Source organism: Melanostigma gelatinosum, assembly GCF_949748355.1.
Source record: "Melanostigma gelatinosum genome assembly, chromosome: 3".
Classification (NCBI taxonomy): Eukaryota; Metazoa; Chordata; class Actinopteri; order Perciformes; family Zoarcidae; genus Melanostigma; species Melanostigma gelatinosum.
Window position 1 is genome coordinate 11,263,777 of NC_136636.1, and position 14,970 is coordinate 11,278,746.

Below are 14,970 nucleotides of genomic sequence, written 5' to 3' on the forward strand. Positions count from 1 at the left end.
TAAAGTAACACAAAACAGTTACGTTAGTCATCCCATGATGCCGCTGTAGCGTTCATTAAACACTAGAGGGCGCCACACTCCTGGCCTAAGTAATTGTCCAACCGGAAGTTGTTCTAGCCATATTCATCGTTTTGAATCTGTAGTTCAGCTATGCTAACTGTCTGCTTTTTGTTAAAGAGAGCTGAAGTTGAAAACTCCAAGATGTATTAGCTATATGTATACGTACAAGATGTCGGTTGGTTGTTAAGGCTGCGGTGCGTGTGGAACAATGTAAAGTAATGTCAACTCTTTACGGTAAGTTCATCTTCAACGTATTGTTCAGGAACTAGCTAGCCAGCTAAGTTAACGTTAGCTAACGGCAGCTCCGTCGTTACGTTAGCTAGCTAACACGTTTGCCACCTGCCAACGTTACACAGATGTTACAGATGTTACAGTGTAACTGCCGGGCAGTAGCTTGTAATAGTTGCAATTGTGTGCAATTTTTTTTGTTGCTAACATTTCAACCGTTCTTCAAACGTTACGCTAGCTTGGCTTTTAAGGAAGTTTGGCCTTGTAATTTGAAGACAGTGGTTAACTGTGGCAAAAGTAATGGTGGAGTGGTGTAACGTTAACTCAACCATCCTGCCTGTCAAGCTAGCGGGTTTTGGTGCAGTCTTTTAAGCTTTAAACAAATTACACCAACGACATTTAACGTTGCTTAAACTGTTTTAGTCTCTACGGTGTTGCCATTAAATGTAACGTTAAATAATTCAAGCTTGCAGTTAATTGTCAATTTGGCCTCGTGGGCGTTGGTATTACGTGTACAGTCTAAAGTGAAGACACCAGCGTTTTGGGGAAGGGTGGTAATGTAGATGATGATGAATTGGAAATCTGATTTATCTGACATGTTATGATTCTGTATTTCAGACTTTGTTCGTTTACTATGAACTCCCTATCAGACCAGCTTCCGGCATCAAGCCCATCATGCAAGACACTACCTGGAGATGGAAATCAGGTACACTTAGAAAAAAGAGACCATGTCTTCTGCTTTGCCTATCAATTATCCAACCTTGCACTTCTAGTTCATATTAAATCCTTACCGGTGGTACTCTTCTTTACCCCCCAGGTACAACCAAAAGCCCCTCTTCTGCAGATTCTGCGTGTTGCTGGAGCCCAGGAAGAAGTCTTCACACTCAAAGAGGTGAGCTGTTCAGTGAAATGTCAAGTATTTTTGTTAGTATGCAGCCTGTTTTACTAAAGTAGTCAGTCCAGGCTTTAGTAGCGTTTCATACTGGGTTCCTATAAATGTGCCTTGTGGTTTCTGATATTCAGTATTGTTGTTGTAGGTCATGCACTACTTGGGGCAGTACATCATGGGGAAGCAACTGTACGACAAACAGAGGCAGCACATAGTCCACTGCCAGGACGACCCTCTGGGAGAACTGCTGGAGGTGGAGAGCTTCTCCGTCAAAAACCCAAGGTACTATTCCCCGACATAAACAATTGTCAACACTCAGTAATGCTTCCCTATACATCTAAACATATACGTCTAAAATACAGAGGCCATTTCTAAATTCTCATATTCTCATTTCACAGCCCGGTGTATGAAATGCTCAAGAAATACTTGGTTGTGCTCGGTTGTTCTGGTAAGTGACACATTGATTTTCTGTTTCATATATTTATGTGAAATAATGATTCTGTCAGGGGGAAATGTATGTAGTTCAGTACATGTGTGATGACTTGTAATTCAATTGTCGTCTTCCTCTTAACTTTGTGATTGGATTCTGTATGTTATTTGCTTCCTTAACATATGTTTTGAAGTGAAGATCCCTGGGTGTATATAGTGATTATCTATAAATGTATTCTACATCCAACTTTCTTTTTGCCAACTTTTGTGAGTGCTTGTGATAGTTTTTGCATCTCTTGGGGATGCGGGGACCAGAACTATGCCATTGTGCAGCTTGTCCTAAAAAAGCCCCAGAAGGAGGAATTAGTGTGAGAGTGTATTGTGCTATAATTAAAGGGTGGGGATGTCCTTTTTCTGTTACTGTGTCTCATCTGAAATGCAGACGCTGCAGAGAATCTTTCTGTGGGCCGTGAATGTGTAGAGGGCGGAGTGGAGGATCGTGGTCAGGTAAAACCGAAGCGTGGTGCTAAGGAGAAACAGAGCTCCCCCAACCTTTCTCACCTCACTACAATACAAAGCTGTTAATAAATAATATATTTGTGTCATAACATGCACTGATCCCAGTGCTGGATTGAGACCAGTAGGCCTTGGTTCAGACTATAAAGCGAACGGCCGTGTGCTTGTGTGTAATGAGGAGGGAGGGTAAGGACTGCTGTCTTCGTTGGTGTGCATTTGTACAGAGTGGCACCGTCTCTGTACAGCCCCATCCTTGGTTTGGTCTGGTGGTACTCCACCAGCACCACCCAGTGGATGGGGGGGCAGAGCCTGTCTGTCTCAGAGTTCTCTTCTCTGCTCCGAAACTGGAGGATCGCAGCTCCTGATCCAGCCGCAGGCCGAGCAATAACCCCCCCCCCCCCCCCTCCCCGTGTTCCTTCACCTGTCTTTCCGACCCCCTCCTAAATACACCTTGGTGTGCAAGACTTTGTCTAACCCTTGTTGAGCTTCAGTCCAATTTTGGTCCTTCGACAGTGACTTTATGAATCAAATGAGTTACTATATTTCTAATTAAATCTCATGTTAAATCCACTTCAAGGTTCAGATTTAAGTTCTGATCATACTTTCAATATGTTTTACAAAAGTCTATTTCCTCTATCAGCTGTGATTAATGTTAGACATGAGATGCATCTTAATCATTTTCTTCTGTTTCCTTTCTTATCTGAAAACCTTCTATCTATATATATATATATATATATATATATATATATATATATATATATATATATATATTTTAGTACAAGACCGGGTATTTTGTATAGTATCTATGGATCTCCTAAAATAAGTAATTACTTAAATCCTTTGATTTAGTTTGCACAGACTACATATTAGAACAGTTTTACTGGACTGGAACTAGATTTTTAGAAGCTTTGACTCACTAGTTCGTCACCGTGTTAAGGCTTTCCTATCTCATCTGTCTCTATCCATCTATGGGTTTTTTTTGTTTTACCTTTTCATACGGTTTTGGTGTCCTAATTATATCCAAAATTTGTTATGACCTCCCTCCCCACTGGTCCGTACCCTAACTGCCCAGCCCCCTTCTCCCCCGATCACATACCGAGAGGCCATCTTGAAAAGGAGCTGCGAGTCCGCCAAGGACCCAGTTATGGCTCAGTGTTCTAATGTTTGTCCTTCACGCCCCCGTCCTCTCCTTAGATGTGCGGAGGTGTGGTCAAAGCAGGGCTGGAGGCTGACAGTGATGGGCCTCTCCTGCAGACCCCCTCCCAGCGCCGTCCTCGGGAGCCAGACGACGGTAAGCAAACGGTTCCACATGTGGCCGGGACGAGACCTGCTCAAAATGCTGAATTTAACGGTTCAACGCCTCTCCAGACTCCCTTGAAGGCCTGCCACGGTCAGCCTGCAAACGGCCCAAACTGGATGTTTCTTTAGACGAGTGGGACCTCTCTGGCCTGCCCTGGTGGTTTCTGGGTAATCTCCGTAGTAACTACAGCCGCAGGAGCAATGGCTCCACCGACATTCACACAAACCAAGTAAGAAACCTCATTTGTAGTAGCTCGTTCAGGGTTAAGTTGTGTGATTTCAAGCTTAAAAACACACCTAATTAATTGTTGTCAAATTGCATGGGTTGGAGTGTAACAGTGGTGGTCTGACTGATGGGTCAGCTGTCTCCCGCACAGGAGGAGGACACGGCCATCGTGTCGGACACCAGCGACGACCTCTGGTTCCTGACTGAGGGCGGGAGTGAACAGGTGAGCGTGGAGATGAAGGAGGCGGGACTCGAGGAAGGGAGCGCGGGAGAAGGGGAGGCTCTACCTGAGGATGAAGGAGGGACGGAGGAGAAAGCAGATCGCGAGGTACGACTTTGTTTCGGACTTCATTGACCAGGCACACACCACATATTATTTTTAAATACATGTATTTGCACTCCAGGATAATGTTCTGAGATGTTTGATCCAATGACTTGTATATTTATCCAGATGCTGGAAGAGCCGGATGAAGACTCGCAGTGCCTAAGCGATGACACTGATACAGAGATCTCCACACAGGTTTGTATCTGCTTTTTCCTCACTTGATGTTGTCGTTTTAGGTTTTAATTAGCTGTGGGTTAAAACAATGCAGATGTGTGACTTTGTGTTTGCCTTTTTGCGCATTAGGATGCGTGGCAGTGCACTGAGTGCAGAAAGTACAACACGCCTCTCCAGAGGTACTGTGTTCGCTGCTGGGCTCTACGTAAGAACTGGTACAAAGATGTCCCCCGACTCGCGCATTCCCTCTCTGTTCCTGACATCCCAGCATGCAGCTCTCTCACCACCAACGATGAGGAAGATGACAGTGACACGGGCATTGACATCCCAGACTGCAGCAGGACGGTCTCTGACCCAGTCATCCTGCCCTCCCACTCCACAGCCGACCGCCCACTGCCCACTATGGCCACAGGGAAAGGCAAGGGGCCGTGGCTCTCCGGCGTCTCCGGTCAGGAGAACCTGGGCATGGAGATTGAGGAGGTTAAGCCTGAGGCACTGCTGGAGCCTTGCAAGCTGTGTCGAGTGCGACCACGCAACGGAAATATAATTCACGGACGCACGGCTCACCTTATAACCTGTTTCCCATGTGCAAGGAAGCTGCACAAGTTCCATGCTCCTTGTCCAGGATGTGGGAAGATCATTCAAAAAGTTATTAAGATGTTCATCCTCTAAAAGGGACGCACACACACACACACACATCTGTCAGGCTCCGGGGAACTCGACAACACAAACACACAGATGCATGCACTCTGGTTCACACTCTCTGCTCGTAGACACACCCAAGATGTGCACCTTAAAACATACAATGATACACGAGAAATATAGCACTTGGTGAAGCTTGCTCTTGGTTGCATGGTCTATTCTGCATCACGCTGCCTCTGAAGTATTTTGGGATGAAACCTTGGACACAAGAGTTTTTCATGCCAGATTGGTGCCACATTTAAATAAATAAAGAGAGGCAGATGTATCTATTTATTAGAAGAGTGCACATTTGTGTGAGCTATTTGGTTTCATGAAAGCTTTTTATTTTTATTTTTTTCAGGCTGTGGATCTTTTCATTTGTTTTTGAATGGTGCCATTTTTAAACGAGTATTGCTGGCTTTAGTTCGGTTAGTTTTTCTTTCTCCATAGATTCACTTCAGTCATCTGGAGAGAAATGGAAAGATCAGTCCAGGTATTCAACTACAATAATATGTTTGTAAGCATAGTCTGTTATACATGTTTTTAACCATTCTCTTGTTGCTCTGACATTTAAGTTATGAAGACGCGATTGAAGGTAGAACAGGAAACGGGTGATTTTGTTGTCAATGGCTGCAGCTCCATGAAAGTGTCCTAATCTAACAAAAAAAGATATTAGCGTAATTGAATGTACTGTAAAATACTAGTGATGGTGGCTTAAGTCCCGTTTCTCGCAACATAGTATTTTAAAATGTACTTAATTGAACCTGCTTGAGAATGCACAGCTGAAGTATTTACTGTACTTTCCTCTCGGGGTAGTAATTTGATATTAATATGTATTCGATACCTTATTTACAATTGCCACGCCACTGGTGACAATTCTGCCTGCAATATGTTCTATAATGTTTAAATGTTACTGTTCAGACAGAGCTAATTTACTTCCTGACTGTATGATAAATGAACAATTTCTGTATATTTTGTATTTAATTAATTTATAGTTTACGTTTTGATTGATTGGATGATCGGCTCTAATGAAGCAGGGAAAGGCTGCACTTTCTCAAATGTGTACTTTTACAGAAACATTATTTCTGGAAGACGGAAAATCTTAAACTAAATTACTAAATGTACCGTGTCCAAAAATGGCTGGAGGACTTATTGGGAGTTGGAGGTTTTATTTCAGCGTTACACTGCCATGTAATGACTTTTGAGTTGTGTATTATAGATTTTATTTTGATGGACTATTTGAAGAATGTATTGTTGGACCACGTCGAAACGATTTACACTCAGTAAGCGTGTGAGCTGCAGACCAATACCACCGGCTCTGTGACGCGCCGTGACGCGAAGCATTTACCTCTCGGCTCTGCAGAGAGAATGTTACAGAGCTTTGATCGGCTCTTCACTTGCGGTTAATCTTTCTGCCAGCAGGTGGGGAGAAGTGATTATGGTATCTGGTCTACAGTACCAGTAATAACATGTAACGCATATATAGAGCATGTCTGCTGTCGTGACTAGAGCCAGCACCGAGCTGGTGTGAGAGCTATATAAACGCTATAATAGGGTAATGTAGGCTGTTGTACTTATTGCCATAAATGTGCTTCGAGGAAAAACAAACGTCTTCTTACTAAAGACATCATAAAAATGAGTTAGCTTGCATATTATAGCCTTGATCCTTGTTCAGAATGACTGACTTGTTACAGGTATTGACATTAAGAAGTTAACAGCTACTGTTTCTTTTCATGAACCTGTCATGGAATGAAATGAGTTGTTTTGTAAAGCAATAAAGAGCTAATAGTTTCATTGAGTTCACTCTGTTCAGTCGTGTGTGTGAGAGACAGGCCAGCTGTCATGTGTTCTCTGCGTACTCGCCGTCCTGCTTCTTGTGTCTGCCGTGTTTTAGGGACAGACACCCCGTCCTCTTGTCTACATTATATACTGTATTTTGCTGTAACACATTCTGCCTAGGGCAGCCATCCTATCCCAGGATGTTGTATAATTACCCATTACGGAAAATTCCCTGAGTGAGGAAAGTCCCCTGAGAAGCTCTCCACCATCTGAAAACACATGGGTTCACTAAAGCCTAGAGGAATAGCTCGTACACGTATTTTCATTAAATATGAGTAATTTCATAGTGAGGGAAATGTATTCTTAAAGCTCTTGGAAGCTGTAGTTTTACTCCGGGCTTTACAGAGGGAGGCATTCTAGGTTAAAACATCAAAGGTGAAGGAAGTATTCAGATTTGTTTCTTTGATACCATGTTGTAAAAATACTCTATTCCAAGTAAATATTCTGCAATTACCGAAGTACAAGTGTTTTATCAGCTAATTGTACTGTAAGTATTACAGTTTTTCTCGATTGCTAAGACACATTTCTTGAAACGGTCACCCATTCTCTCAAAACTGTAAACACAAAACCTCATCTTCAAGCACTATTTACAAAACCTCTGAATCCTCTTGCAAAATGAAACTTTCGCCTCAAAACAGTTTTACCTGTGCTCAAAATCAAACACTGCTCTCAAATCATAAACAAAGTGATCAAAATAATATACACTATCAAGCAGTCAGTGAACAATACACCAATAAATAGAAAACACATTGTTCAAAACATATAGTTCTCAGGGAGAAGTAGATTTTTAATCTCAAAACTAATTTCATATGAAGGAAAACACGTTCTATTACAGTCGCTCAAAATTGATCAGAAATGACTCCTGTGCTTTGCTCTTTGCAATTTCTTTTGTTCTTCCTCCTCCTTGTAGCCCTATTTTAACAGTACTGTACCCTGCAGCTCACAAACGTGTCCTTTGTCTCTGTGATACTGTAATTCTTGTTCTTTGTTGATATGTACCTGCAACCAGTCAAAATCTATTGAGCAGTCAGTACTGTTACTGTAACAAATAGAAAGCACCATGTCCTCTCACATTGTTTCTTCTATCCATTCTCAGACTTTCTCCTTCCCACCTTCAACCACCTGTTTGCTCTCTGAACTGGCTTATATTGGTTGTGTCACATCATTTGATACAAGTGAAATCAATTTTGAGTGATTGTTTAATCAATGACATGTGTTCTCTATTTCTATTTGATCGTTGCCACTTGTGTTTACCAGTGTGGATGACATGTGCATTAGAGTGCAGAATGTGTTTTGAGACTGAGAATGTGTTTAGAGTTTTGCTGAAAGTCTAAGTGAGATCTGCAAATTGTGTTTTACCATGTGACACAGTTTAAGGTATTGACAACAGACTGCACAATCAGCTAAATGAGTTCAGGCAACTGAGGACTTTGTTCAGCCAATGGGTTTTAGTGTTTTAACAATTGAGAAAAACTGTAAAAGTAAACATCTCAATGTAAAGACTGTCCTACTAATACATAATTAGATTACTATTGCATTAATGCATAAGCACTTTTGTTAGTTGAGGTGGAGCTCATTTTAGGATTCTTAACTAATGACTATGCTACTTCTGGATGAATTTAGTTTGGTCTGTAAAACGTTACAAAACTGTGAGAAAAGTCCATCACAACTACAGGGAGCCCAAAGGGACATCTTCACGTTTGTCCAACCAATAGTCCAAACCTGATTCAGTTTACTGTAATGTTACAGAAGGAACGCATACATTCTCACAGTTTAGAGGTTGGAAGTAACTGACCGGCATGTTTGCATGAAAAGTGAGTGAAAGAAATATCAAAAATAGATAATTACAAACAATTTCTATCGACTAATCCATTTCAGCTCTGTTACTGTTGGCTAGTTTAATCTACAGCAATGCATCATATTGTATGAGATCTTAATTTGTGAAGCAGAACTACTTTGTCGAACTTGTCCTCGGGTACAGTACTACTGAAGACGGGCCTACTTGCTTACATTCCACCGTTGGCAAACATCCCGTCTGAGGGGGGTGTTGCTGTCCTCCCCGTGACTTGCCCCACAGTATTAAACGCTCGTGACAGCCATACTAAAATGCTTTTGCGGACTCTTGCATCTAACTCAAGAATGGCAAACCGTTTTGTCCGCGGCGTCTGGCAAGTCTCACAGCGTAGAGGCGGAAAGAATGGCACGACGACACCCCCGGTGACAAGGCACCGGGAGCTTGGCAGCTCCAGAATGGCACGGCCCAGGGAGTGGTAGGGGGGATCTGCATGTTTACATGGCGACAGAACATCTATCCCAACATCCCAGAATAACATAACACATTCTCCCTCTGTCCCCTATTGCGTATATGCAATACTTCCTACAGAGAAAATAATTCAGATAGAAGCACTCTGCTGAACATTGCTCCCATACTTTTGCCCATTTTTATCATTGTATTGTTCTCACTGGCTTTCTCGTACTTTTCATGCACCTTTATAAATATACATCTCTATATAATCTCTTCTTGTGTCCTTTGCATACCTCCAGCCTGTTTACCCTCCTTTGCTTTCTTCTGGTTGTGTGTCTGGATATCTGAAACCGTATCTGTGTGTACAGGACTTTTCTTTCACCTCCATGCAGACACACACACACACACACACACACACAGACACACACTCAACACACACACACTTTCCCTCTGTTGTGTCCGGCTATTTGGTCGCTCCAGAAACCAGGCCGCTAAATATGTCCCGCTGCTGACATGGGAGAAGGTCAGTGGAGCCAGATATACAGAAAAAGGCATAAAGACAAAGATAATTTCAAAATAAGTGTTGGCATGAGGAGGAAAATAGAGATGTGACACAATAAAATGAGATTAGAGGAGAAACATTTTAGAGCTTTCCTGGTACCCACAGCAGGAGGTCTGATATGGAAGATGATATACGGAAGCTGAGCATAGTTTCCACATACTTATCCACTCACATCTCACAACACTGCAGTCGTACACACCCCACTGGCCTCAGACAGGATTCAGCCGTGTCTCCTCGAGGAGCAATGCAGATTGTGCTTTACACTTGGTCAACGTCGAGGTGTAAATTGCCTTCAAATTAAACTGGATTGATTTTATGAGGGCCTGGCTTTACCCTGTGAGATACCGTTCTGATTAACAGGAAATGGCATCTTCTATTTTGAGTTGCCACAGTCTTGGAATATGATGTCACAGTGGAGCACGGGATATTTACATTGAATATCTTTCGGGCTGTGCTGCAAAATATGTTTGTGGGAAGTGGCTTCATGCGCGTAAATATGAGTATGCATATGTGTTTGTCCATGTGTGCTGGAGCCTCGCAGTGAGCGGGATGCCAGCACAGGGAAGGGCAGCGGATGGCTCAGGGGCTCAGTCCATTCCTGTGATTTAACATGACACCACTTGCACTAAGACTGCGACAGCTGCATATGCACATGCCGGCCATTCTGTTTGTTGTAGGGGATTACCCTGCGATAAAAGCCCCAGTGAGCAGCAGCATAGCTGGGCTACAGAACTACTGTTTCCCCCCTGACTTAGAAAGCTTTCTCCAGGCCTCCAGAGCCCTGTGAAAACACAGGTGTGGGCACTTCATTCTGAACTGCAATGAATGGGAGTATTCTCCCGATGATTAGTTGGGCCGTAGTGGTGTCGCATCACCTTCAGGCATCAGTCAAGTCAGCACTGCAGCTTATGTAAGGTTCATTACTCAACAGAATTAGTGCACGGGGCGTAGTAGAGTGGTAATCAGCTCAGACTGCTCCCATTCACTCACCTCAGAGTAGGCCTAGTTGGCTGATTGATTTGCGTTCACGGTGTTGTGTTTATTGTGGTGATCTGGCAGGAGCACACTGCCTCGTCATCTTTCACGAATGATGTTGTGTAGTCAGCATAAAATCACCATGATCTGAGAGAAGAGAGCTGTTTCTGATAACAGGAAACTGTCATCACAGGGTTCAGTAATGGACATGCAGTTATCATGGCGACTGTGTGGAAACAGCCTCCGAGGCGACAAAGTTGAGCATCTGTTGCTGTCACTATGGTGACCATGTCCCCTCTGGAAGGCACGTATCCAGTCCAGTACATTGTTGCATGAGTCCAGACCTCAAGCAGAACAATGCATACCAACAGAAACACTCCAGTTTAAATGCAGAAATAGACACACTTCCCTTCCTTTTCCTGAACCGCACATTCTTTAAAATATGTATCCCGTGTTTATGTTGCTCCACAACCATGTTCACTCGTATTTAAATGCACCCACTGCTTAGTGATGTCAATTAATTGCATTACATATTAAGGAACTATTTAAATTTCTATGAAAATGGGTCTTTAAGGCAAAATGATAATAAAAAAGTTTCCAAGTTTTCCAGTTTGCGGAAAAGTAATTTTAATTTGTTCCAATGGATTGTAAAGGAGCCTGGTAAGGACTATGTTTTGGTTTTAATTTGAGGGAAAACTTTCAATTAGTACACTTCCAATTAATAAATTCCAAATAATTGTTTACTAACCTAAGAGAGTCATTTTCTTAGTGCACAGCAAGAAACTACTACTGAACACAGAAAATGTAAAATGTGTATTTTGTCAAGCATACAATTCAAACACATCTAATGAATCAGGTTTTACATGATGAATTAATATTTACTTTGGTTTCAATAAATCTCTGTCAGCTTTTCCAGCAATTACAGAAACTCAAACAACAAACATTGTCTCGGTTTTCACTATAAATTGTACAACATCATAGAGTTATATCATCGGTCACTGGTTATTGTGTATCATATGTTATCTCACTAGAGGTCCTTGTTTATCCCACTTTAATCAACACTGCTCCACTCTTGTTATGATATTCTCCTCTTACATATCTGAGATTTCCCGACTGCGCTCAGATGACAGTTCTCCAGGTCAGTGATGATCTTGAGGCTAACCTGGGGTGAGGAGGACTGATCCCTCCCCCCTCCACCCTCCTGCTCAGCTGTCCCGCAATGTGCTGCTGCTTGTCACTGAGGAGAAGTGGAACAGTGTTGCCAGTGACAGGGCAATCCCTGCACACACACACACACACACACACACACACGCACACACACACACACACACACACACACACCCGCACACACACACACACACACACGCACACACACACACGCACACACACACACACACACACACACACACACACAGGGACCCATATACACTTGCATACCATGCATTGTGGATTTTGAGTTTAAACACTTTTTTGAGTGTAAATAAATTGGCTTCTACTGCTTTAAATCACAGTTGTTTCCATCAGCCTGACAGCAACTCTTTTCTTGCGTTCTTTAAAATAAAATAAAATATGATTATAAACATTCAAATATATTTTATTTTATGTTACCTCGTGTGGGGGATTAAGGTTTAAAGAGTTCAAATAAAAAGTACCAGTCTCAAAAAGATAAATATAGACCGAATGTAGTTAAAATCGTGAAATGAATATTTGATGTGATCTGTATTCTGTTCGTCTACTTTGACTTCCTCACTGAATTTAGGATGGAAGATACAAAAGTACATCTGCAAACAATAAACTTCGTGTCTCAAGTGTTCACTTCAAAATGCTGAGAGGGGACTTGTTCCTCAAACAAGACACAAGTGCGTGCCTGAAACGACGACAAAACACACACACGCGCGCGCGCAAGATCTCTGGTTCTGCTGACAATGGGTTACGATGACAGAGGGTTATGAGTGACTCTGACACACTGCAGACCCCCTCCCTGCTGTACCCCTGAGAGCAACACAGGCGTCTTTGTACTCGCTCCACCATCAGTGACTATCCATCACAGACTAACCTGACAGCCCACCGCAGCCCTGCGCCAAGACTCGACTCTGCACTCTGCCTCAACCCCAAACCCGAGCCCAAAGCCCGGGAATAGTCCACGAGCCACCAGCCAGTCATGTCAGACCGCCGCCGGGCCTCCCAAAGGGTTGTTGTGTCTGCAACGACAAGTTCTTTCATCTTACATTGAAAGGGATGCTTTCACTCACCGGACATTATTTTTGTTTTAATTGTGAATATAACTTCATTGTTAATGTCCTAAAATGTGAGAATAAAGAATAAGTAAAATACTGGAATAGGTATACATCAGAACTAAATGGTATAACAATATTATAATTTAAGAAGAGAATAATTAAAAGAGAAATGTAGTGACTTTCTTGCGAATGGCTTAATCCCTCAAACCAGGCCCCTGTAACATGTATGTTATTTGTCTTGCTTGTGAGCATTTTTTGTGTTTTCACATATATTTCCTGTGCACTTGCCTTTAATAAAGCTAAATAAGAGTCCCATGAAGCCATGAGAGTGAAACTAAAAGCAGACATTTAAACTTGTAATAACAGGAATAACACAGGTGTGATTCATTACAATGATTACAGCTCTGCTCCATGTAGGTGTGCCAGTAAATTATCCCCCGCTGAGCCAGCATGTGCCATACCATGACCCTGGAACTGACACATTTATATAAAATGCACCCATAATTAATGTTATTGATTACACCTGCGCCTTTTCTAAATGTCAGCCACGACGCACTTCATAATACATGCTCTTTAAGGTGATGTGCAGTTAGATAAAACATTCCAAAATACGGTATTACTCAGTTTGTCTTACAAAGAACTGAAAAGATGACAAAAAAAACTAAACTAAACAACTGAGCTCTGTGCTGTACACTTTTAAACGGCAGCTTGTAGGAATAACTATGAAGCTCCTACAGATGCTTGATCAGACTAATGATCAGACACATAAATACAAATACAAGACAAATAAAGAAAGTCACAAATATGTCCTCCTCCTATGCCTTTACCGCACTCAGAGTTAATTTCCTAATTTCACACTTTAATTTAAAATGACATCGCTTCAACCAAAAACTTGCTTTGTTTGCCAACTAAAATGTTCCAGCTACTGTAACAAGAGTTTAGTGATGCCACAGCAATATGCAGTACTTCATATCTAACACGACTTTTATTTTTTAACTGCAATTAATTATCTTTTTGATTGTCTTTGTTTTCTTTGGTGCCACACAGTTGAGTGATGCAAGACAAAAAAACAGCCCCATTTTAAGAATTTTGTCGACTCATTATGAGAAAGATGTTTTTAAGAGTGAATATAAACTTGTTTTAAAGATTGTTTTCAGCATTTTAAAGTCTCTTTTAGAGAGATGGAAGTAAATACAAAAATGTCTCAGACTTGACTCGATGCATCATCGGCAGGACACCAAACGCCAGTCCCTACATATTATATAGTGTGGCCACAAAACAGAGCTCCCTGTCTCCAGCAAACATGTCCTGTCTGTGTATTACTGCGATGAACTTGTAGTAGCAATACACGGGAATGTAACACATCTCCCACTATGCCGGTCATTCCAGCCCACTTCTCTGCTGACAGAAGTGTGTGTTTTGGCTGTTTGTTAGCGGAAGACAGTCTGAATTAGCTGGTGAGCTGTTGGGTGAGACATGTCCTGGTAGGATCAACACCTGGTGGCTACGCTAACACTGCGACTTACTGGAAGAGGTCAGGACAACGAAGAAGGCCAAACCTCTGCGCGCTCATCTGATTGTTGTTGCTTGATTTCTGGGAGTAGCGGGAGCCACTGTCAACGTGGTTCTCGACTTACTGTACTCTACTCTGTCCAGTCCTGCACAGGCCTGTCTGACTCTGCGTCCACCATAGCCCAGAAGGTCACTTGCATCACCCTGTGCAATCATTTCTGAAAGTCAGGCGATATGAATGTGGTTACATAAAACCAAGCAAACAACAATCTCTGGCCTCATTTCCTTCCCATCCAGAACTAGGAGTCAAACAACTTCTTGTCATTGCTTATCATTGGCTCCTCGTAGAAGTGACAGCTGTCCCCAGACTGTCCCTACTGGCCCCTCCTTCGCCCCCATGGCAGGGGACTTCATGTATGGTGTCATGGAGGGAGGCTCGAGTCTGGGATTAGCTCATTAAGACGGACATCTTTGATCCAAGATATAATTACCATTTCCACAGCAACTTGATCATATCCTGGCCTCTTCAGACACACACGAGCGCACAAATACACACACACACACACACGCACAGTACGCGTCTTAAAGCCCTAGAGAGCACAGGGCCCAACAGAGATGTGAAGTGTAGATGTGCAGCAACAGCTAAACGTCGTGTCAGGTTTCTGGGGGCTCGTGCTAAATTTAACCCTGTGATCCTGCAGCAGGCAGAGGGGTTTAAATGCCAGCCTACAGTTGCTCCACACCAGTTGTTCTCCACACGTCTTCCACTCATC

At 42.6% G+C, this 14,970-nt stretch overlaps 1 protein-coding gene across 2 annotated transcripts; it reads left to right on the top strand.

Annotated features, from left to right (window-relative positions):
• Positions 1 to 147: 147 nt before the first annotated feature.
• Positions 148 to 6,625, top strand: mdm4 (MDM4 regulator of p53). Of its 2 annotated transcripts, none has more exons than XM_079265563.1 (11): positions 148 to 294; positions 907 to 994; positions 1,106 to 1,180; positions 1,326 to 1,459; positions 1,576 to 1,625; positions 2,049 to 2,113; positions 3,317 to 3,413; positions 3,491 to 3,651; positions 3,784 to 3,975; positions 4,099 to 4,167; positions 4,276 to 6,625. In XM_079265563.1, exons 2-11 carry the CDS (start codon positions 923 to 925, stop codon positions 4,816 to 4,818), a joined length of 1,458 nt encoding a protein of 485 aa, XP_079121689.1. In that variant the 5' UTR covers positions 148 to 294; positions 907 to 922; the 3' UTR covers positions 4,819 to 6,625. The 2 variants fall into 2 exon arrangements, with proteins under 2 accessions (XP_079121689.1, XP_079121690.1); XM_079265564.1 differs by having other exon boundaries at positions 3,799 to 3,975.
• The last annotated feature ends 8,345 nt before the right edge of the window (positions 6,626 to 14,970 follow it).